The 24336-nt window shown below is 45.4% G+C and overlaps 1 protein-coding gene across 1 annotated transcript in view; it reads left to right on the forward strand.

Annotated features, from left to right (window-relative positions):
• MEP1A (meprin A subunit alpha) overlaps nucleotides 1-13237 on the forward strand; it is a 36787-nt gene extending 23550 nt beyond the window's left edge. Inside the window, exons 10-15 of the mRNA XM_032340184.1 lie at nucleotides 2390-2605; nucleotides 6947-7420; nucleotides 8269-8442; nucleotides 8960-9260; nucleotides 12567-12736; nucleotides 12767-13237. Of these exons, the coding sequence (XP_032196075.1) occupies nucleotides 2390-2605; nucleotides 6947-7420; nucleotides 8269-8442; nucleotides 8960-9260; nucleotides 12567-12723 (1322 nt within the window). The 3' untranslated portion in view covers nucleotides 12724-12736; nucleotides 12767-13237. The remainder of the gene's footprint in view (nucleotides 1-2389; nucleotides 2606-6946; nucleotides 7421-8268; nucleotides 8443-8959; nucleotides 9261-12566; nucleotides 12737-12766) is intronic.
• The last annotated feature ends 11099 nt before the right edge of the window (nucleotides 13238-24336 follow it).

Raw genomic sequence — 24336 nt, forward strand, 5'->3', positions numbered from 1 at the left:
GCCACATAAAAAAGAAACAAGAGAAATTCTTTTTAACCAAACATTTTATTTAACCCAATATATTCAAAATATTAGCATTTTGATATGTAATTAATAGTAAAGTTATTAATGAGCTACTCTACATTTTTTATACTCGGTATTATAGCACATGTCATTTTGGACTGGCCACCACTCAAGGGCTCAGTGGCCACATATGTTGGGTAGCCCCCTATTGGATGGCCTGGCTTCAGATAGTTCTTATGAGTGGTTTGTGTAGTGGAAAGACCACAAAATCAGATGGACCTGGATTCGAAACCTGGCTCTACCCCTTGCTAATTCTAACCGTGGGTAGTTGTTTTTGTTGGTGTCCTTTTTTAAGTCTTCACTTTTGTAAATCTCTCTAACTGGTCCAGGATATTGATACTTACCAGCAAAGATAGAAGAAGCTAACGTATAGAAAACCTCCAGCTGCAGACCAGCAACTTCCCTCTCCATTTTTTTCCCATCTTCCCTTTCTGTCTAGAGGTTACATTTATTTTTTTATTTCTATTTTAACATCCTTTTATGTTGTGCCCGTCTCAGATATAACCTTGGCCCTACAGATCATAATCAGTTTTTTAAGATTAGGCTGTTACAAAGTCCCTCAGTCTCTGCCTGTGTCTGTCAATTGGATTTCCTTCACAGAAGGGACCCAGCTGGTCACCCAGAAGCCAGGCCACTGGGGTAAGAGGTCACAAACAATGGCTGCTCTTCCTCCGGTCATGGCAATGGGTAAAAGTCTATGCCACCCATCATATTATGAAACACATAATCTCCGGTGTCCAAAGGGTGATCTCAGTCTGAAGTTCCCTCTAAATTTCCATCATAGTATCTCATCCAATCTCTCCTGCAGACTTTTGCTAGGCTACTATACAATTTCCAGCTGAACAGAAGAGTGACCGTCCTATGAGGGAAATGTGTTAGAACAGTGTTCCAGCACCTTAATAGGAAAGGAAGGGACTACACTCCGGGAGAAATATCTAGAAATGTTTTACCAGGTGAACTTGGGCAGCTAGAGACCACTGGTGGCATTGCGGTAGATGTAGAGACTCAAAGAGCATGAAGGGTCCTTGGGATAGAAGCCACCTCCCATTTGAAACCATGAGAGATGAATGGACACCTTCGAATTAGTGGCCCTGGGTGGGCAAGAATTCAGGTCTCCCAGCACCCAAACCTGGGTTATTAGGCTCTCATTTCCTATCCCTCAGTACACCCGAGTGGAATTCCTCAGAAAGGACCATCTGGAGACCTTCTTAGCCATGTGAGCTAACCCAGGCACTGGTTTTATTTAACTGAAGCACTCAGTAATTCACAATGCCGAGAGCTCAGGCTAGTAAGCTCAAGTATCGAGAATGACATGCAAGAAAGTATAATTTTTCCTAATATAATATTAAAGCCATTAGATATTTTTAAAGCTTTGTAGAGAGCCCATTCAAACAGTGATGCTTGTTGCCATCATGGAAGGTACAATGCCCCACATATGAGGCAGGACGAAGTGGAGAGCCACAGGGCCAAAGTACCTAAAACTGTCTTAGGTGCTCACTTTGTTTTTACTTTATGAGATATTTTGAGTGGATACTTTGGTAAGAAGCTGAATTCTGGAGTACAATTTAAAGGACTTCTTTATATGCAAGAATCATTCTTTGTGTTTCCCTGTGATGTGCCGATTTTCCAAATGATGTATTCCTTTAGCTGCCTGCCATTTTGCAGGAAGAGAGCTCTAAGATATAGGAGTTGAGCAGACCTCAGGTTGGTTATAAAACCAGACACTTCTCACCCTCCTTTTCAGTGTTCTTTCAAAGCTTTCTTTATGTTAAGGACAAATCCTCAACTAGTCCCGGAATAAGCCTTGAATGCCCTTCTTACCTCATGGTAAAGATGACTTTGCCACCGATAATGCATCCAATTAAGGCTAGAAACAGGAGAGACAGAACCCTTATCATTGCAAATATTTCAATTCCAGTCCCTAAACATTGGAATCCCATTGTCTTTCTACAGCTAGGAAATTGGCTCTTTTCCCTGGAATGGATCTCTAAACAAGAAAACAGATAAGGAAAATAGTATTCAGCTCAAAGACACTAAATTCTATCAAGCTTTGCTTGAAGTCCATATCTCATTAAGTCAGAGGAGAACATTTCATGAGCTTGGGGACAAAGGCAATGGGGAGCTGGGGCTTTCACCAGGGAGTCTGTCCATGGAGGCAGAAAGAAAACACACCACTTTCTTTTCATTTCTTTTAGTTTTCTTCAGAAGGGTTCTGGCTTTGTTGCCTGGGTAATGGCTGTTGCTCACTGATTCACTTTACAGGGGCCCAGGGTGCCCTGGGGTGGGGGCCACTGGAGATGGCTCACTGGGCTGCTCCTCCCAACAGGCGCTGGCTACTTCATGCACTTCAGCACCAGCTCGGGGATGGCAGAAGAGGCAGCCCTCCTCGAGTCCCGGATTCTTTACCCAAAGAGGAAGCAGCAGTGCCTGCAGTTTTTCTATAAAATGACGGGAAGCCCTTCAGATCGACTCGTCATCTGGGTCAAGAGGGATGACAGCACAGGCAATGTTCGCAAGCTGGTGAAGCTGCAGACCTTCCAAGGTACCTGGAGACATTCATGCAGGGGCTGGTTCGGCTTAAGTCTGGAATCCTACTCTGTCTTCTCCTTCCCTTTCCCCTTCCTTTGCTCCCTTCCTCCCCTCTCTTCGTGCCTTCTTCTCCTCTTCCTCCACCTCTCCCCCTTTTTCCTCCTTTTCTTCCAGCCCCCTCTTCCTTATCTAAGGGCCCCCTATAATAACTGGTATGTTTTAAGCCCTCCAAGAATATTTTAAGCCCTCAGAAATCAGAAACCACATTGGAAATTCGGGCGAGGCTGAAATATACTTTTGACAGAGGCCAATCAGAATACAGAAATCGGATTTCCACCACAGCTCTGGAGACAGCCAGGGCAGAGAAAATGGGTGATTTGGGCGTAGAGCTGGAAATAAAAGGGAAGCGGGAGATGGTGCTGCTAGAGAGAATGGTTTGGTAGTTGACAAAAGTGTTTCTTCACCTGTTTCATTTATTTAGTTATTTATTATATTTTATTAGGTTCAATTAGCCAACATCGAGTACGGTTATTTAATACACTGGACTAATGTGAAGCCTACTTGTGAAGTTGGAGGGAAACAGGATGTGTGTAAATATTAACTTAATTATATCGTTTCTATACTCCTAAGGATAATTTTATGTATCTCTACAAGAGGGTCGGCATGAAAACCTTAAAATACTAAGGGAGATCGTTGGATTTGAGGTTAATCTGGGTGTAAATCAAGATCCAGGGTTATAGAGATTCATTTTTACATTCTTTTGTGGTGGGGGGTTCATTGCAACCAGAAGAAACACACATTCATCTCCATTCAATGAAGAAGTTCTCCATTAAAATGAGTCCCGACAGGGGCGCCTGAGTGGTTCAGTGGGTTAAAGCCTCTGCTTTCCGCTTAGGTCATGATCCCAGGGTCTTTCGATGGAGCCCCGCATCGGCCTCTCTGCTCAGCGGCGAGCCTGTTTCCTCCTCTCTCTGCCTGCCTCTCTGCCTACTTGTAATCTCTGTCTGTCAAATATATAAATAAATCTTTAAAAAATAAAATAAAATAAAATAAAATAAAATAAAAGGAGTCCCTACAGACCAAGCATCATTTGAGTACTTCCAGAAGAAGCTGCTGCTCTTGAAGCCTGAAAGCTTCCTTAGAGGTCACTCCAGAGAACAGGTGTCTGAGTGACTTCTACCCAGGCCCTCCATAGGCTACCTGGGAGTGCAACAGATAATGGTTTGGAGGGTTCTCTTTTCTGGCTGAAATGTACAGAGCATCTCTATCAAATGGAGGGATGACAGCTAGGTGCTCTTCAAGAGTTGGGAATTTGCTATGTTACCAAAGATTGTACTTTTTTTTTTTTTTAATTTTAATTTTAATTTTTTTTTAAAGATTTTATTTATTTATTTGACAGAGAGAGGTCACAAGTAGACAGAGAGGCAGGCAGAGAGAGAGGAGGAAGCAGGCTCCCTGCTGAGCAGAGAGCCCGATGTGGGACTCGATCCCAGGACCCTGAGATCATGACCTGAGCCAAAAGGCAGAGGTTTAACCCACTGAGCCACCCAGGCGCCCCAAAGATTGTACTTTTTTAATGAGACAGTGAATTAAAATCTCAGTAATCCTGATGGGATCTATTATGGCTCACTTCTATATAAAGCTGACAGTGTCAGCTTCGTAAGCACAGAATCAACCAAACAACCTTCTCACACTTCACTTATATCCTGACACTGCTCTGCGTTGAGTTCCATTGACTTCAAAGTGTGTCTCTGTTCAGAGTTTCCTAAGAGCGCCACAGGAGTGGATTTCTAAAATAGCTCATTCTGATCCTGACTTGTAAATGAAGCTTTTCTAAAATATTAGTTGAATATCATTTAATGTTTGTGTGGTATTCAACTTAAGATAGTTACAACTTTTTAAAATTTTAAATATATGGAGACTTTATTTCTTTATTTATATTTTTTCCAGGTTTTTATTTGTTTTATTTCTTTAAATTTAAATTTTGTTAGTTACCATGCAGTGCAATGTTGGTTTCTGGAGTAGAATTCAGGGATTCATCACTTACATCACTTACATGAACACCCAGTGCTCATCACAAGTGCTGTGCTTAATGTTCATCATCCTTCTAGGCCCTCCCCCGCCCACCTGCCTCTAGCAACCCTCAGTTTGTTCTCTATCATTAAGAGTCATTTATGGCTTGTTTTGAATAGCTCTTCACTTTAGCAAGTCATATTTTTTCACCGAAATACTTACATAAAAATGTGTCTCCCTCTCTCCATGTATATACACGTATCGATGTTTATGTGTGATCTTAAATGCAAGATGTTTGCATACAGATATGTGTATGTAGGCACACATTTCTGTTTTTACTGAAGCTAGGATACCCTTAGAGGTGACAAATTGGAACAAACAAGGATGAGATTTGTGTCCCAAATAATCTTAGTATTACTTATCATCTGCCTGATTCAGCAGCTCTGTGGAAGCATGGAAAGGAAGCATTCTTAAAGACTTTACAGTCGAGTCTCTGCCTACATGGTAATGGGCCCTTGGGTCTTCCTTCTAGTACCATGTTCCCACATTTCAATCTCAGGGTGACAATCCATATGAAGATGGTTTAACCCTGTTGAGTAAATTGTAAAAATCTTGTATGTCTGTCCTTATTCCAGACATCCTACACCCATTACTTCTCAGATCCATGCATTCTCCATGTGACTGCAGTCCTGTCCCCAGGAGATGGTACTTACATCTGTCTATAGGTTATAGATGTGGTCAGTGTGCCCTCCCAAGCCTTCTCCTCTGTGTGCAGGTAACCTAATCACACAGGCCATAACCAGCTCCACTCCAGAAAACAGAATGTTAGACCTGTCTCTTGAAGTCATCCTTAGAGAGAGTGACTGACAACAAAGGGAGTTAAAGGCATTCTTCAGTCTGGTGAGAGCAGAGCTCTGTACGTAGATTTCTGGCTATAACATACAGAAGGAGGAAAAATACTTCCGAAGCCCTCTGGCCAATTGCATTTCAGACTAAACTTCTGTAACACTCATCTGTTTAAATTCATCTGTTGAAATTCATTTTAGCCAACAGGATCCCCACTTGGGATCTAGCATTTTTCTTTTCCTTTCCGAGTCCAGGGCTAAGGCACACTGTCTGACTGCCAAAGTAGGGGCAAATCCTTAACCAATTCTGAGTTGCTGTGGCCTGGAGGTTTCCTCTGCCTAGACCTTCAAGCTCCTTTCTGGTTTCTTATGCTGAGCAACAGGAACCCATGTTCAAGAACAGCCTTCTCAACTTCTTACCTTGGGCCTTTATTCAAAATTCTCACTTCCAGCTCAGTCTCAGGAAAAAACAAACAAAAAAATCCAGTAGACCTAATTTTCACTAGAATGTGACTATCTGGATAGTGGAAACTTTTTTTGTATTATTATTATTATTTTTTTTAAAGTATGGATCCCCTACTTGGTGGGATTTCAGATAATACAAAGAGAAAAAATTGGATGTTAGTGGGTGAGTTGGTCTTGCGTAGGGGAGATCCAATTTGTCCTGTATGTGAATATTCACTCCAGAACATACCATATATTTCTCTGGCATCAAGTCATGGGTTGGACCATATGAAATCACCATTATTTGACTTTGAGCTTACAAAATGGCTATTTTTATGGTTCAGCCTATTACTTGGGTATTCAGTGCAAACATTAGGGGATGGGGTGCATTTATACTATGAAGCCCAGGGGGAAACACTGAACCTCTGGAATTGAATGATAATGGAAAACAAATTCTGATTAAGATTTGAATATGAGGGGTGCCTGGATGGCTCAGTCCTTGGGCGTTTGCCTTTGGCTCAATTCATGATCCGAGGGTCCCAGGATCGAGCCCCACATTGGGCTCCCTGCTCAGTGGGAAGCCTGCTTTCCCTCTCCCGCTTCTCCTGCTTGTGTTCCTGCTGCTCTCGCTGTCTGTCAAATAAATAAATAAAATCTTAAAAAAAGATTTAAATCTGAATATTAAAATAAACCATAGGGAAAAGTTTCTCAACCAGTTTATAACATGTTGTACCTGTCTCATAGGGATATTGTGAGGATTAAATTAGATACTTCATATAAAGCAGTTGGCATGCAGGGCGTCTGGGTGGCTCAGTCAGTTAGGTGTCTGACACTTGATTTCAGTTTAGGTTATGATCTCATGGTCTTACTCAGTGCAGAGTGTGCTTGTCCCTCTCCCTCTGCTGCCCCCGCCCCAGCTCTCTCTCTCACTCTCTTTCTCTCTCACATAAATAAATAAATAAAATCTTTAAAGCACTTGGTGTGCTAGCAGGCTTATAGGCTACACTTAAATGTTGAACACAGTTGTCACCAACCTTCTCCTCTGTCCTCAGGAGATTTGGACCAAAATTGGAAAATTGCCCATGTGACGCTCAGAGAAGAAAAGAAGTTTCGCTATCTATTCCAGGGCACAAAAGGCGACCCCCAGAACTCGAATGGGGGAATTTACCTGGATGATATCACTCTGACAGAAACCCCATGTCCTGCAGGCATTTGGACCATACGGAATATCTCCCAGGTCCTTCAGAACACGGTTCCAGGGCAGATGCTCCGGAGCCCTCGATTCTACAACTCAGAGGGATATGGTTTTGGGTTGACCTTATACCCCAATGGCAGACTCAACTCCAGTAGCCCTGGCTACCTAGGACTTACTTTTCACCTGTACAGTGGGGAGAATGATGCTATCCTGGAGTGGCCAGTGGAAAACAGACAGGTGGTAATGACCATCCTCGACCAGGAACCTGATGCTAGAAATAGAATGTCCTCGAGCATGGTGTTCACTACCTCCAGGTCCCATACATCTTCAGGTAGGTGCTCTAAAATCTGCTGCTCCACTGGAAAGGGCCAGTGGATGTGATTCCCATGTGGATACAAGAGATGAACATTCCTCTTGCATTTCCTTTTTGGGTACATCAGCATCATAGTCATGCTGGAATATTAAGTCACATTTTCAACATTATCTTATCTCCCTTCTCTTTTCCAAATTCACTTATCAAGCATTTGTTAAGGGCTTTCACTCTACCAAACTCAGTGCCAGTACCTAAAATATAAGCCAACCAGGCAGTTCCTGCTTCCTCGAACGCAGTCTACATGAGAAGATAGATACTGCTTGTCTCTTAGCAATTGCTCAGAATTTGCTAGCCTCCATGCAGAACTAATGCACTGACTCCTAAAATAGCAGTGATCATCAGTATGTTAATGGGATAAACTCATATCAAAAAGAAATGAGCAGGAGGGTATGTGCTATGGTGTGTGCTGTGAAATGTGTAAACCTGATGATTCACAGACCCATACTCCTGGGGCAAAGAATACATTACATATTAATAAATATAATTTTAAAAAATTAAAAAAAGAAATGGGCAGATTTTTAAATTTTTCACATGAAAAGTCTTAAGCCTTAAAAGGAAGAGCACTCATTGTCCCTTTGTCTTCACTGAGGAAGTAACTTGGTAATGGACAATTTGACCCTTCAGAGCTCTGGTTCTTTGCCCTCCCCCCTTACCCTTCTGAGTTTTAATTTTCCTGGAAAATATAAATAATCCGATATTTTTCCAACATATTTTTTTTCTAACAAAACTTATCTACTCATTAAAGGGCAGTTGGAGAATGAAGTGTAAAGAGATAATGTGATGTTATGTTACTTATAACTTTGCAGCAATAAATGGCTCCGTCATCTGGGACAGGCCATCCATTGTGGGAAACTACGATAACGACTGTGGTTGTTTTAGAAGCATCGACTGGGGCTGGAGTAATGTCATCTCCCACCAAATGCTAAAAAGGAAGAGTTTCCTTAAAAATGATGACCTTATACTTTTTGTGGACTTTGAAGGTACTTTTGCAGATCTTCCTGAATAACTAATCCTATGTTTTGGGACTTTTACTGATTTTGCACCGATTTTTGAGCATCTCAGGGAGGGTGGGGAAATTTTTTTTTTTTTTTTTTTTTGAGGACCAGGTTAAAAAAAAAAAAGATGGCCTCTAGGAGAGCTATTGCTCAAGGATTCACATCTTTAACTGTTCTTGGGAGAAGCTAAAACTTTGGTGTCATCTTTTTGATAATTTATCAAATATGATAGCTTGCTGACTTCAATTTAGTTTTGATCACTCTAGCTGTGCTAGCTTTGTGCTTCCTTTTCCAAGTTATAACAAATAAAAATGTGAATGGATTACTTTGAAAATAAAAATAGCTAGCATGAGAATCAGCTGGATTCCAACCACCTTTCCATGTCACTGAAGGTGGCTTCCATGAGGGATGGAGGTGGCCCAGGGAAATTTCTCCAGAAGTGAAAATTAATCTAATCAGATGTTAATTGCCTTTCTTCCTCACCGCCCTCTATTTCCTCAAGATATCACCTACCTTAACCAGACTGAGGTTCCAGCTCAAGGCACAAGGCTGTCTCCCCAAGGCCTTGTTCTCCAGGATCAGGAGCAGCAGATCTCAGAAGAATATTCCGGAAAGGTCTTATTAGAGAATGCACTTCCCAGCAGCCTGGACCAGGAACAGCCAGGCCGACAGAAGCGATCAGTGGAGAACACAGGCCCTCTGGAAGACCACAACTGGCCACAGTACTTCAGAGATCCATGTGACCCGAACCCTTGCCAAAATGAAGGCATCTGTGTGAACGTGAAGGGGATGGCGAGCTGCAGGTAGGCTCTGTGGCCGGTGGGGAGGTAGTGAGTGGGTCAGCAGAGGTGAGCCAAACATTTGCCTCACCTGGGAAAAGACACTGTTCTCAGGTTAGGTCAATGACTACATCAGAGGGTCACTTTGACCCCACAAAGCTGTGCTCTGAATCAGTGGGCTTGTGCTGTCAGAGCATAGCCGGGGTCCTGCCAGGGCAGAGGGGTCCTAAATCTCCCAACTCTTGGCTTTCATCTCTTGCCCACCTCTAGGATGTGGTCAACAACATCTTGAATGTTGTTGGGATTTTGAACTCCCCTGCAGCGGTCACAAATGTTCCAGAGCTTTTAGCCCAGCAACAGCATGACCTGCCTCAGTGGAAATGAAGACCAAGCTTAAATCTTTACTGACTGCCAGTGTTTTTGTTAATTATGATTAATTATTATTTCTATTGTCTATTTGTTCTGTTGTACTATGATTATAGTTATGTTTTCAATAGTAGTAATATGAATATCTGATAGTTTTTGACAGCTTGCTATATAGGTCATGTGCTTCCCTGAACAGTACACATGCATGATCCAAGTTATTCCTCACGACCACCTTGTGACATAAGGACCCTTGTTCTCCCCATTTGGCACATAAAGAAGTTGAAGCTTAGAGAGGCTAAATAATAAGACTAACATTTCCCAGATGGCAAATACCAGAGCTGAGACTTGCATCCGTGTCTGTCTGCACAGTTTGCTAGATTTAATATTTCTTTTCATAATGTTTGTTGTTTGCATAAAATATTTCATAAAAGGATACACATATTGAAAGCATCAGTTTCATGTGGCAAAATAATGGCAGAGGTAGCGACTGGCTTCTTGGCTCACAAGACCTAGGTTTCTTCAGTGTCCTTTTCGATCTACACTTTGTTTCTTCTTTTTTAGGCTTCATGTTGAAATGATTTTAGATTTACAGGTACATTTGCAAAAACACTGCGGACCTTCCCATTCACAAATGTTCACATCTGACACAACCTTAGCAAAATTAGCAAAGCCGAGAAATGAGCAATAATGCAACTGAATGCAATTAGCAATAGCATTTGCTAAACCACAGACCTCATTCAGATCTCTCCACTCTTTTTGCCAAAGTCCTGTTTTTGTTCTGGGATCTAATTCAGGGCCCCTTGTTATATTTGGTTTCACGTCTCCTTAACCTCCTTCACGCTGGGACAACCCCTCAGTCTTCCCCCCTCTTTCACTACCTTGACACTTTTGAAGAGTCCTGCTCAATTATTTTGTAAATTGCTCCTCCGTTTGGGTGTGTCAAATGTTTTCTCATGATTATATTGAGATCGTACATTTTTGGCAAGAAGAGCAAAGATGAGGTACACCCCTTCTCGGTGGGCCATATGAGGGGCACGTGATGTCCAAGGAGTTACGACTGGTGATTGTGACCTTGATTCCCGGGCAACGGGGTGTCCATTCCCCACTCTGCTGTTAAGACATGTCTTGGGAGAGACATTCAGAGACCATGCAGGCATCCTGCTTTTTCTAGAATCCTCATCTGCTTATGTCATCGTCCATTGGTGGACCTATTGCCACGATCGCCTTGAAATAGTCCAGTGGCGATTTTCCATCTCCCCCACTCCCTCTGTGTTCAGTAAGTGAAGTTCTGCTGGAAAGAACAAGGGTCCGCTCCTCCCGATTCATTGATTCATGCAACTCGTTATTTATATCACGAAGGGCGCATAAATGTTTACTTTCTTCCCCGGGCCATAGTTCCGTAATGCCAGTCTTGCCTTTGCTGCTCATGGCGTCCCGGCCTTAACCTTTGGCGGCTCTTCTAGATTGGCTCCTGTGCTGTCTCAGCACCCGCTCCCTGTTTTGTGAACAGTCTTACTTTCTGGCATCACAGAATACTCTAGGCTTATCTTTTGTTTTCCATGTCCCAGGAATAAACCACTTTTCCAAACAGTGTTTGTTTCTTTTATCGGAGAATGCCCTCGTTGTTTCTTGAGGGTTCCACAGCGGTGGGTCTGTGCCTCTCAGCTGATGGGGCCCTGGAAACTAGATTTCCGTATGTGTCCCAGCTGGCTTTACCCTCAGAGTCAGGAAGGCCGTGGTTCCTACTTGTGTATCACCCTCTACTCAGCCAAATCATGCCTTTTCCACGAACCTGCAGCGTGCGGGATAAGCTCCTCTAAGGGAATCCTCGAGAATATCATTAAACTGTGTTTTGGAGGGGACTAGGCCAGAGAAAAATTGAACAAACTTGTTATTATGCGCTGATTTTTTAAAAAAAAGATTTTGTTGATTCATTTGACAGAAAAAGAGAGAGAGAGAGAGAAAGAGCGAGCACATGCACAGCTGGGATGGGGGCAGCAGAGGGATAGGGAGAAGCAGACCCCCCACTGTGCAGGGGACCCAATGCAGGAATTGATCCGAGGACCCTGGGATCAGGACCTGAGTGGAACACAGATGTTTAACTGATCAAGCCACCCAGGAGCCCCTATTACACACTGACTTTTAAGAAGCTGATGTCTAGGCTAGTGATGAGGGAGGTAAAATAGTGCCAGAGTGAGTAAAAGGAGTAACTTTTTTAATTCTGTCACATTTGGCTCAGTGGCTAGACTTTGTGATGAGAATGTTGTTTGAAGCAAAGGCTGCCATTGCCCCAGAAGTGAGGAAACATCACCCTCCATGCCTTGGGTCTGATATTAGTTGATCTTATTAGTTGTCGTGGAGACCAGATGACATTAAAACACAAACAAGCAAACCCAAGGTGTGGCCTCTGTGGGTCTGTGTACCAACCAGGGCAGGAGACAGTGTGCTCAGGAGCTCACAGATGTCGGGGTGGCCTTGGAGATGGACGGCAGGATCCTCACCTTACGGCAACATTTTAACTGATACCGTCTGGAAGTTCTCAAGCTCCAAAGGATGCTCAGGGTCAGACTCTTCTCTGGAGAATTTCCCTTGTAACTTACAGTCTGAAGCGGTGGGGGCCACACATTCTTTAAATGCTCCAAACCTTCCTCCTGAGCCTCGCACTCAGGCCAGGGCACCTGGTCTGGAGACAGGCTTCCAGGGATTAGACGTCAAGTGTAACCCTGTGACCTTGAGCATGTGATTTAACCTCTCTGCAAAATGAGGATATGAGAAGGGTAATAAGCACCCCCTCCTCGGGCTGTTGCAATATTGAATTGACTCATACAAAGCCTTTGGAAAGGGGCCAGGCATATGGGGCCACAGACTCCATGTCCCCTGCCACTGTGGCCGTCGGTGCTGGCTGCTACAGAGCGCTCGAGGCTCAGGTGTGTCCCACACTCCTCTTGTGTCCTGTTCCCCCAGGTGTGTCTCCAGTCATGCCTTCTTCTACACGGGGGAGCGCTGCCAGGCCATGCAAGTGCACGGCAGCGTCCTGGGCCTGCTGATCGGGGGCACGGCCGGTGTGATCTTCCTGACCTTCGCCATCATCTCCATGCTTTCCCAAAGGGCAAGGCAGTGACCTGCCTGCTGACTTCATCCAGATCACAGAAGCACCTTCTCTACTCAGACATTCCTTTCTGGGCCTGAGTGCAGACTGGGGCGGTTTTCGTCAACTCTGCTTTGAATAGGCCTCCAAGGACCGTGGCCTCCAGCCTCCTGGGTGATCATTCTGTTTATTCTGCCCACCCCACCGCCCGCCCATCCTCACATGGTTCTGTTACCCTGCTCTGTGCTCCAAATGTAGCTCATGTGGCCTGGGACAGTCCTCATTACACTTTATTGTCAATCCCTTGTTTAATCGACCATCTTTCCCAACGACTGTAAACTCCATGTGGGTGGGCCTGAATTTACCATGTTTGCTCTAATGCCCGGACATGTGCCTGGCGGGCCCATCGTGAGAACTCAAAAAAATGTGAATGAATGAACTGATAATGAATGAAGAACTAAGTTATAGAAACTCTCCTTTCCACTGCAAATAAAATAAATGTGATGAAACCTGCATGTTGTTTATATTAAAATCAAATACTTCTTTTGCGTCAGACATGATAGTATTGTTCTTTTTTTTTTTTTTAAGATTTTATTTATTCATTTGACAGACAGAGATCACAAGCAGGCAGAGAGGCAGGCAGAGAGAGAGGAGGAAGCAGGCTCCCCGCCGAGCAGAGAGTCCGATGCGGGGCTCCATCCCAGGATCCTGGTATCATGACCTGGGCAGAAAACAGAGGTTTAACCCACTGAGCCAACCAGGCGTCCCCATGATAGTATTCTTTAAGGGCTTATGTGTTAGAGGAAAGACTCCTACTTACAGCTGCACTTTCAGACATTTGATCTCCTTCTCCTCTGATTCTAAAAATAGGTCTTCAAATATTTATAAATTCAATAAATATTTAGTCGGTACCTTCTGTGTTCCAGCATTGTGTGTGTGTGTGTGTGTGTGTGTGTGTGTGTGTAGAGGGAGAGCTCTCCAAAGCTCTTCCTCAGATCTTTTTAAGTCTAAAACATATTTTACATACTATTCAGGTAGAAAATTATTATATTAGCAAACTGACAGGAGCTAGTAGAAGAAAATTTCAAAGAAGTAGCTTTAGCACACTTTCTTTCCACAGATCCTAAGGAGATAAAACTATTTGGGGCAAGAAGTTTCTAAGATAGATCAAGTCAAAGGAAATCTGGTCAGTACAAGCTCCACAGAGAGAAGGCTCTGGATGTTTAATAAAAGAAAAGGTTTCAGGGCACCTGGGTGGCTCAGTGGGTTAAGCCTCTGCCTTCAGCTCAGGTCATGATCTCAGGGTCCTGGGATCAAACCCCGCATCGGGCTCTCTGCTCAGCAGGGAGCCTGCTTCCCCCTCCCCCTCTGCCTGCCACTCTGCCTACTTGTGATCTCTCTCTGTGTCAAATAAATAAATAAAATCTTTTTTTTTAAAAGATTTTATTTATTTATTTGACAGACAGAGATTACAAGTAAGCAGAGAGGCAGGCAGAGAGAGAGGAGGAAGCAGGCTCCCTGCTGAGCAGAGAGCCCGATGTGGGGCTTGATCCCAGGACGCGGGGATCATGACCTGAGCCGAAGGCAGAGGCTTAACCCACTGAGCCACCCAGGCGCCCCTAAATAAAAAATAAATAAAAGAAAATGTTTCAAGGAGCCTGAGTAGCCTCAGGCTTAAGGGTACCAGCTTCCCAAGTACACACTTTATGGCCATTCTGGAAATAACATGATGGGTTAAGAAGACTCCGTTGTGAGGAGAGTTTGTAACAGGTGCAACCAGCACTCCTCGGGGCCCAACTCTCCAGCCTGAGGTCACTGGTATCCCCTGGAGGGCTGGTTGAGGGCACCACCTGCTCCAATGGAAAATGAATTTGGAAGTCAAGTAGGCCAGAAAGTCACATCCAACCAACTGAGCAATTTTTGTAAAATCACATAAGCTCTTGGTCATAGTTCTCTAATCTGTCAAATGGAAGTAATAGTTAGCCACCTCCTCCCACCCCACTTTAACACGTCCGGAGTTGCAGAGTAATAAAATGGGGTAGTGGGTAAGAACATATTTTTGAGCATGCAAATGTTACTGTTCAATTTTCAGACTACACGAGACACTATCCAGGCCCCAGGCTAGACTTCTGTCTTCCAAGACCAAATTGAAAATAGACTGCTTTTTCTTCATGGGCCTCACAGTCTGTAAGCCCACACTGCCTTCCCAGCTAGGCCTGGAGAAAGTTGTGGCCTCCACAATCTCGCACTGTCTCACTGTGGAAGGCTCCGGGCTATAAATACTATTGTTGTTTTCCTTAGTTTTACTAGAAAGAAATGTGCTCTGGGCTATGCCTGACTTAGATGTGGTCTAGTTCAAAGGGAGAAGCCCCCTTCCAAGCCAAAGACAACACTGCTTGTACACATGAGTTCTCTCTGGAAGCAGCAGAAGCTCAAATATCAAGGGTAATCTAGGATTTTGATCTAGTACTCTAAATTAAAACAGCAAGTCAAAACAATGATAAGGAAGTACCAGACTGAGGGCCAAATATTTTGTTATTTCTCTGCAGGTTCTCAGATCCAGCAACACACCCACTACTCACGTGCAACTCTGTTGATGACTAGTGGGCATTTCTGTTGATTGACTGATTAAGAACCCATCACATCATAGATGGGACATTGCACTCATCTTTTCTTTGAGCCCAAAGTTCTCAGTCATTCCAGGAGAATTAGCAGATACTTTTCTCTTTTGAGGTGTTGGGGTGGTGATGGAAAAGTAGGCGTTCTTGTTGGGAGAGAGATAGAGAAATACCCATTACATCATCTCTAGACATTGTGGTATTTAAGATTTAGATGAGTGATGTGAAAAAGGAAGAAATTTTCTCTGCATCTGGGTGCTTGGTTCCTTGGTCAACATAGTGGGTCAACATAGTGGGAAGGAGTCAGAGTAGTTTGAAAGTCTGAAAAATATCTCACGTTTCTCCCCACCCCATCCCTTATCTTTCCCCCCGTTTCCTCCTCTGTCTTGTTTCCTTCTGTGAACTGGCCTGAGCCAATCTGGCCATTCTTTAATGTCAAGTTCTTTGGTACTATCTGGAGCCTGTGATAGTAGAAGTGGGTAGGACCCCTACCCCTACCCCGAAGGCCACAGTGAACATTGAACATATTTATTATCTATCAAGCCCCATAAAAGTCACCAAACCTATTTTGTAAATGTAAGACACTCTCTGCTCCGTGATTTCGCTTTCCAACAAACATCTTGGATTAAATGTTCACTCTAGTCATGTGCAACCGAATAATCTGGCAGCCAGGAAGAGACAATCAGCTACCCCAGGGTCTCTCATCCTGGGCATTACTGACATTTTGAACGAGATATTCTTTTTCATGATCACTGTGCTGTACCTGTAGGATGTTAGCAGCATCCTGGCCTCTGCCCACGAAATGTCAGCAGTGCCACCTCCCTGATTACAAAAACGAAAAACGTCTCTAGATGTTGCCAAATGTCCCTGGGCGGGGGAAGTGAAGTCATCCTGATTGAGAACCACCTGCCCAACTGGATCAGCCGATGGAATGTTCTAGCAAGTGAGGGAGGTGAGAACCAAATTGAGCTGTAATCCAAGATTCCACTGCAAAGTTAGTTCACTGGGCCTGCTGGCGCCCTGTACCAGAGCTGTTTGAGAATCCCAGGTTACTAATGCGAAGATGGTTTCTAGCAGCCTTTAAACTAAGGAAAACCCTCTGCTGTGGTGTGGGATGGCAATATATACTTTTTAAGATTTTATTAATGTATTTGAGAGAGAGAGAATGAGAGCATGAGAGGAGAAGGCTCAGACGGAGAAGCAGACGCCCTGCAGAGCAGGGAGCCCGAAGCAGGACTCGATCCCAGGACTCCATGAACATGACCTGAGCCGAAGGCAGTCGCTCAGCCAACTGAGCCCCCCAGGATTTCCCGGGATAGTAATGTTGAAAAGTTTTTACTTTGGATATTTAGGGTGCCTCAGTACTGAGGACCGTGGGAACGTTGCCGACTCCTTTGACAAGCATCTAACCTCCTCCAGCTCTGCATTACGGTGGACCTGGATACCGTATCGAGTGTAGTATGATACTGATGCATCTCTGCAAGCAAATTACAGCCAGTCGAACACCTTCTCTTCTCCTGGTCTTTCTTCCTGATGCATTACGTCATTCATCTCATGGCTTGAGGCAGACCTGGGGATCCAGAAGTTCTACTCAGATATTTGAGTAAAGTGAGCATATTCTAGAGAGACTGAGTGCTTCAGTCAGCTCCAAGGTCCATTAGAAGGAGACTCTATTATCCCCTTTTGGCTACCAGGGAGGTTTACTAAGACCAGTGAGTGGTTTGGGGGGTGGGACATCGAATGTGATGGGAAGATCTTTTTTGCTTGGTTTTCTTTATTACAAATATCATTTGACGTCTAATTGGCCATCTACTCACATTTCCACATATTTATAAATATGGCTAAAATGGCTTTCCCATGTTATTTATATAAACATAATATTTTTTACCAAAATCTTCAAGCAAAATTAGTTCTCAAAGATAGGTGTTGTGTTTAGCTATGAGTACTGTTCACAAACCATCACAAACTCTAATGGGCGGGGGATGGGAGATGCTAAGATGGGGTGGTAGCAATCTCTGATAAGTACTGATGCAGAAGCAATGACAGAAGACAGGGAAATACAAAGCAAAACCACAACGAGATAGCACCTCACACCTGTCAGAATGGCTAACATTAACAAGACAGGAAATGACAATTGCTGGCAAAGATGTGGAGAAACGGGAACCCTCTTACACTGTTGGTGGGAATGCAAGCTGGTACAGCCACTCTGGAATACAGTATGGAGATTCCACAAGATGTTAAAAATAGAGCTACCCTACCACCCAGCAATTGCACTACTAGGTATTAATCCAAAGGATACAAACATAGTGATTCAAAGAGACACATGCATCCCAATGTTTACAGCAGCAGTGTCCACAATAGCCAAACTATGGAAAGAGCCCAGATGTCCTTTGATGGATGAATGGATAAAGAAGATGTGTTAGGGCGCCTGGGTGGCTCAGTGGGTTAAAGCCTCTGCCTTCGGCTCAGGTCATGATCCCAGGGTCCTGGGATCGAGCCCCACATTGGGCTTTCTGCTCAGCAGGGAGCCTGCTTCCTCCTCTCTCTCTGCCTGCCTCTCTGCCTACTTGTGATCTCTATCTGTCAAATAAATAAAATCTTAAAAAAAAGAAGATGTGTTATATACATACAATGGAGTACTACTCAGCCATCAAAAAGAATGAAATCTTACCATTTATGACAATGTGGATGGAAATAGAGGGTATTATGCTAAGCAAAATAAGTCAATCAGAGAAAGAGATATTATATGATTTCATTCATATGTGGAATTTATGAAACAAAACAGATGAACATGGGGAAGGGAAGGAAAAATAAAATAAGATGAAATCAGAGAGGGAGGCAAACCATAAGAGACTCTTTTTTTGTTATTATTATTTATTTTTATAAGATTTTATTTCTTTGTCAGAGAGAGAGAGTGAACGAGAGAGAGCACAAGCAGGTGGAGCATCAGAGGGAGAGGGAGAAGCAGGCTCCCCACTGAGCAGGGAGCCTGACGCGGCGCTCAATCCCAGGACCTGGGGATCATAACCTGAGCAGAAGGCAGTTGCGTAAGGGACTGAGTCACCCAGCTGTCCCAAGAGAGTCTTAATCACAGGAAATAAGCTGAGGGTTGCTGGAGGGGAAGGAGGTGGGAGGATGGGTTACTGGAGGACAAGTATTTAGGAGAGCGCATAATGGCAGGAGCACTCGGTGTTATACGCAACTGATGAGTCGCTGAAATCTGCCTCTGAAATTAATAACATGCTCTCTATTAATTGGTTTTAAATAAAAATAAAAATAAAAAAAGAAACAACAGAAGAGATTTGACATGGACGAGGCAGCTTAACCTGGTTCCTGGGTATGAGTATGCGTGTGTGTCTGTGTGTGTGTCTGTGTGTGCGCAGGCGCACGTATGTGCATATTGCTGTATGTACGAGATAGACCTAAAGGTCAGAAAGATAGTGTAGACCAGGCCCACTTCTCTCCACCTTTCACAATTTGGCCCAGAGCTGGTTCTGCAGCCCTAGCATGGACTGAGACGTGGCCTCATGTGGGACACAGATTCCCTCAGGCCTAGACAGATATGTCAGTTTGACCCAAGCATGACTCGACAGCTCAGTGGAAATCATCAGTAACATTTCAAGATTTCTGTCTGGTCAAGAGAGTTAAAGGAAAATAGAAAAGTGGGCTCACCCCTCTCTACTCCCTCAGCTGGCTGTCAGTCAGTGCCGGAGACCGCACCATGCTCTGGCCCGTGCAGAAGGAAGCAAAACGCCCAGATAACTCTCTTAGTAGATCAGCTGCTCGACTGTCTGCACTCACCACAGCCATTACCACGTAGCCAAGCGGCGTAGGACGAATGCCTCAATGCCTCAGTTGTGCTTAAACACCACGTTAGACACATGCGTCGTTTCAGAGAACTCCTAGTTTTCTCGTGCATGTTTTAGTGACATCCAACACTGTGAGAATGCTCGGTAGACTCCTAGCAAGAGGAAAAGTACATCCACGGGTGATGGGAAACTCGTGAAAACTCATTTGAATGAAGATGAAAGATAAAAATGGCAGGTGCCATCAGGCTGCCCCATTTGGGGGTCAAGTAGGCGGCTAATGTGAGATCTACTTTCACTCAAGCAACACGGTGGGAGTCCGAAATGCTCCATCAGAGACTGAAGAGGGAAGAGGCCAACCCCCAAGAGGGCCCAGAGGACCGGCCACTGTGTTCTGGGTTGCCCCTATGTGCCATCATAAAGTGACACTAAGGGTGGAGACAGTTTACCTTGTCTACCCTTCCCATGGCTGTGTTCTCCCTCTCTCAATCTGGGTACCCAGAACTGCCCCCTGCCCCGAGCCATCGGAGGATACCTGCATCAGGCTGCATGAAGGGGGACAAAGTGAGGTGGGGACATGCCCATATTCCAGGTCAGACTGTCTGCACTCGGCACCTGGCTTGACCATTCCTGAGCTACATGACCCTGGGCAAGTTGTTAACTTCTCTGTGCTTGGTTTATTCATCTGCAAAATAAAAAAGAGCATCTCCTCAAGCCTGGGTTGACATAATCTTAAAATATAATCTTAAAGGAGATTATATGCATGAAGAAGTTTAGGACAGGCATCAGATACATGGTAAACAGCTCAATAATAAAGGTTGGCCTAGTGACATAGCCATCAGCCGTTTTCACTGGAGGGTGAATTTTATTTCCTTTGCTGTGCACCTCTCTCCCAGAAGTTTTTGCATGGTAAACCTCATCTCCCCTTGAGATTTGGTTTCCTATTAAATGGATGTCCAATATAAGGGAGAAGGGGAGAGAGCTATTTTTTTTTTTTTTTGGTGGGCGGGGGGGGGAGCAGTATCTCAAAGCATATGATATTCTCGGATGTTCAGAAGCTGTGTGGCCATGACATAATGCAGGTCAGCACGTCCCTCTGCTCCAAGGATCAGCCTTCTTGGCTGTGGGTACTGTTTACTTCTTCTGGGTCTCTCTGGATCACACTTTGGCTGGCAAAGCCAGCAGGTCTTCTTGAGTGTGTGTCCAGAGCCTCAACTAGAAACTTCCCAGGTGGCCTCAGGATGGGCTGGTGTATCAGACAGCCCTGGGGCAGCTGCGGGTCCAGCGTGAACTAAAAACAAAAACCCAGATTCGCAGGAATAGTTCCCTATGGATGAATTAGAATATGGAAGGGGTTCATCCTAGTTCATCCTTTTGAAGGTGCATTGATGGGGAAAATGTTTAAGGCCCTGGGACACATGGAAGGCACCTGTTTTGTTTCCTCAAACTACCTCCCTTCTGGAATGGGGAAACCAGGTGATGGCACGGGGCTGCCTTTAACATGCCTTTGGTTCCATAAATAAGATTCGGTCAGTAGGGAGGAAAGAAACAGAAGGAGGGAGCTATCCTGGCAAGTTTCTCTCAGAAAGGTACACCTGTCTGCAAATCCATCAGGCACACTTGAACTCTGTGACTGCCATGTCCACTCTCCCTTTATCTCCTCAAAGCTTTCTGGCTTCCTCATCTCCTGCAAGGACCATAGCCTAAAACGTGTCAGGAGGTAGGGAGTGAGGGTGATCCTTGCATTCCTGGTGTCTGTCATCTAGCAGGCCTCCATCCCACCTTCGCACCAAATTACTTCCCTGCACGTCGCCCTCCAGGCACATGAGCGGCCTATCAGCTCCTGCCTCCTTGAAGGTGGGACCCGGCAGCAGCGCTCCCCCAGATGACCACAAGGTGGCGATCGAGCCTCAGGAGAGGCCCGGGGAGCGGACGAGGAAAGCCCCGCGCGGGCTGCCCCCGGTCGCTCAGGGGCCCAGCTGGAGATTGCTGTCGGTTCCGCTTTGACTTGGGACAGCTGCGAGAGAGCTCCTCGGGGCCTGGGAACAGCTCGCTGTTCCAGAAAAACAGTGAGTGGATGTGCGATTCTTCCCCGGGGATTCCAAATCGAACACCTCCTTCCACCGCGCCCGGGGGCGGGCGAGGCTGGCCGGCGGGATGGAGGACACAAGATGGGACCAATTACCATCGCTTCCCAGGAGGCAGGGCCCACAGTCGCTCTTGGATCGCGCTGCCCTGCGAAGGAAGTGGGCTGCAACAAGCCGTCCTCCCACGACTTGCCCAATCAGTTCCTGTTGATTTTCATGCTGAGAAGCCTTCCCCCCCACCCCCCACCCGCCCCGGGCTCCTGGGTTGCTTCTGTTCCGTTTCTAACAGTCGCCAGCATACCTCCTCCTTGGGACTTGGCTCTGCATGAAAGAAGGAAAACCGCGGGGTGTGAAGGGTTGCACGTCTCCCAGACCCACAGCCCGTGTGTGCAGAGGGAACGCGGGGGACCTTGTGACTCCTCCCCTCAAAGTTTAAAGGGAATAGTTTAGGAAGGGGTGTCTAGAAAGCAGCAAGGCGACTTCAGCTGAGTCGTGGCCCCCCCACAGGAAAATGGTATTTGCAGAGAAAGAACAGGGATCTGGCACAGGACACGTCTCAGTGATCAGTGATCGTCCACCTCCCCTCCCTTCTTGTACTGTGAGCTCATAGTCACTGAGCCCAGAAAATTTAGGAAAAGTGGTTCCCTCTTTAGGAATGTGCTAGAGGATAAACTTCAGTATCCATCTATCAGTACATAAGATAGTGTGTGTGGGGTGGGGTGGAGGGGTAGTGGATGGAGCCCTAAGCCCTGAGGTTGGTAAATGGGAATGAATCAGGAGCTTTCTGACTGCTGCACCCTTGCAGAATGACTGAAGGGAATGGAGAGAGGGGGTGGGTACATGATAGGCCTGGCCCAGGGGGCTGGGTCCACTCTCTCAAAGCCCACTGGCTTGGCACCTGCTGTCATGAGGGGTACTTTCCCCTGAGTGTCTGCAGGGGCAGAGCTGTGTCTAGGTGTCACTTCGAAGAAAGGGACACCTGGAACTCTGCCACGCAGACCCATGTGATGCCAGGAAAGCCTTCCTCAGAGCAGGGCTCCCCTGGGAACGCTCTAATCACACTTGCGAAATTTTCCTGCTTCCCCAAACTGTCATCCTCCAGGACCATCTGGTCTCCAGGCTGGAGCTCAAAGGGCCTGGAAGGCTTTGCAGCCGGAAGTTGACCTGCAGGGGCGTCCCTGCCCTCGAGGGCTTCTGAAGGCCCCTGGGGTTCTGGGACTGGTCTTGGTCTTCCTATACTTATGCGACAGCAGGGATCCCCTGTGCCCCATCTGGGCTGTGTGCGTGAGGGGCTGAGTCGTGACCTGTGACCCAGATTCTGAGGGTTGGACTGTTGCAGGAAGCACAGAGGGTCTATGTGGAGGCCTGTCTGCAGATGTGCTTGGGGCCTGGTAAAAGAAATCATATTGTTACAAGATTGTCTTGAAGGACATCTGCAGGGTCGGTAAGTTGTTTAGGACTGCTCCATTTCCTCATAGATGCCTGATGAACTGTGTCCTCCCCTTCCTGATCCAGGGTCCTCCTGATGACCACCTCGATGCCCAGGGCTTTACAAGACCCCTGGAATCCCACTGGAGTCACCAGAGCTTAATGCCCCACAGGGCTATCTGTGGTTAGCCTCTATCTGCCTTTCAAAGAGAGATTGGAAATAGTCTTTTGTTTGCATAATATGTGACAGTGTGAGAAACCCATTGATGTAAACTGTGCTTTTTGAGCCTGACAACTGCCTTGAGTGGGAATTTGAATGATCCCTGTTCTTTAGGTGAGCAAAGACCAGAGTGTGTAGGGAAAGGCTCAGGTGAGTGAGGAAACGTGTCTTTCTGTTCCAGGAGCCATGTTCTTTCTGCCATACTGCTCTGATGAGACTGTAAGCTCATTCTCCAAGAAAGAAGGCTAACGGTGATTCCAGACACTTCCTCCTTCCTCGAGAAGATGTGGGACTGTGATTTCATGCCCCATGCTTGTCAGAAATCTCAGAGGAGAGTTTTGAATAGTGTGGCTTTCAGGCCAGCTGGGGGGGAACGGTGCTGGCGGGCGTCATATGGAAGAGAGGTATTTGGGGCCTTATGGATTTCTACCCACAACTCCCTCTCCCCACCCCCCAGTATGTGTAGGGTCTCTGCACAGACCAGCTAGGATGGAGTGGTATAGGCCTTGTTTTAAATTCATTCTCCAACGCTGTTGTCAGTACACAGAAGGCAGAATGGCAGAAGGCATTTCCCTCTGATGGTTACATTAAAGCTCTGATGGGCAGCACCTGGGTGCCTCAGTCAGTTAAGCATCTGCCTTCCGCTCAGGGCACGATCCCATGATCTAGGGATCGAGTCCTGCATCGGGCTCCTTGCTCAGTGGGGAGCCTGCTTCTCTCTCTGCCTGCCACTCCCCTTTTGTGCTCTCTTTCTCCAACAAAAAAATAAATACAATCTTTAAAGCTCTGTTGTGCAATGCAGTAGCCTTTAGATACCTGTGGCTACTGAACATTTGAAATGTGGCTGGAAAATGGAGATGTCTGGTCAGTGTAAACTACACACTGAAATTCCAACCCTTAGTACCAAAAAAAAATGGAAAGAGTGTACAATGTCTCTTTAGCAAGCTTACATTAGTTACATCTGGAAATGATAATATTTTGGATATACTTGGTTACATAGAATTATTATGGCAATTGGTTTTACCAATTTACTTTTTTTTAATGTGGCTAACTCAAAATTTAAAAGCTTGTGACCCACGTTTTTGTTCCTCTAGACCATGCAGCTTCTACGGAGTCACTGAATAGTTCAAAGAAAGCTGCACTCATGTTACAGAAAGTATTCATGGGAAGCATGCTTTTCTTCCTGTTTATATGAAGAAAGTATAAACTTCATGAGGCCTGGGTAGGGGGAAGTCTTCAAAATACAAAAATAAACCTCTTCCTTCTGAATGATGTATATGTTATCTTACAAAGAAAAAAACAAAAACAAAAAGAGCGCAAAAGAGCAGACTAGTCCAGACAAAGACTGGACTGCAACCCAGGTGAGCATAGGAAGGGTGTGTGGGTCTGTTAGGGAGGAACCTTCCCAGCACCGGGCATGACCTGTGGGCTGCCGGTGGCAGCATTTCATGGGAAGCCAGCATTTTGACCTTATTTTTAAGGAGGGG

The sequence above is a fragment of the Mustela erminea genome, chromosome 4 (genome assembly GCF_009829155.1).
Source record: "Mustela erminea isolate mMusErm1 chromosome 4, mMusErm1.Pri, whole genome shotgun sequence".
Classification (NCBI taxonomy): Eukaryota; Metazoa; Chordata; class Mammalia; order Carnivora; family Mustelidae; genus Mustela; species Mustela erminea.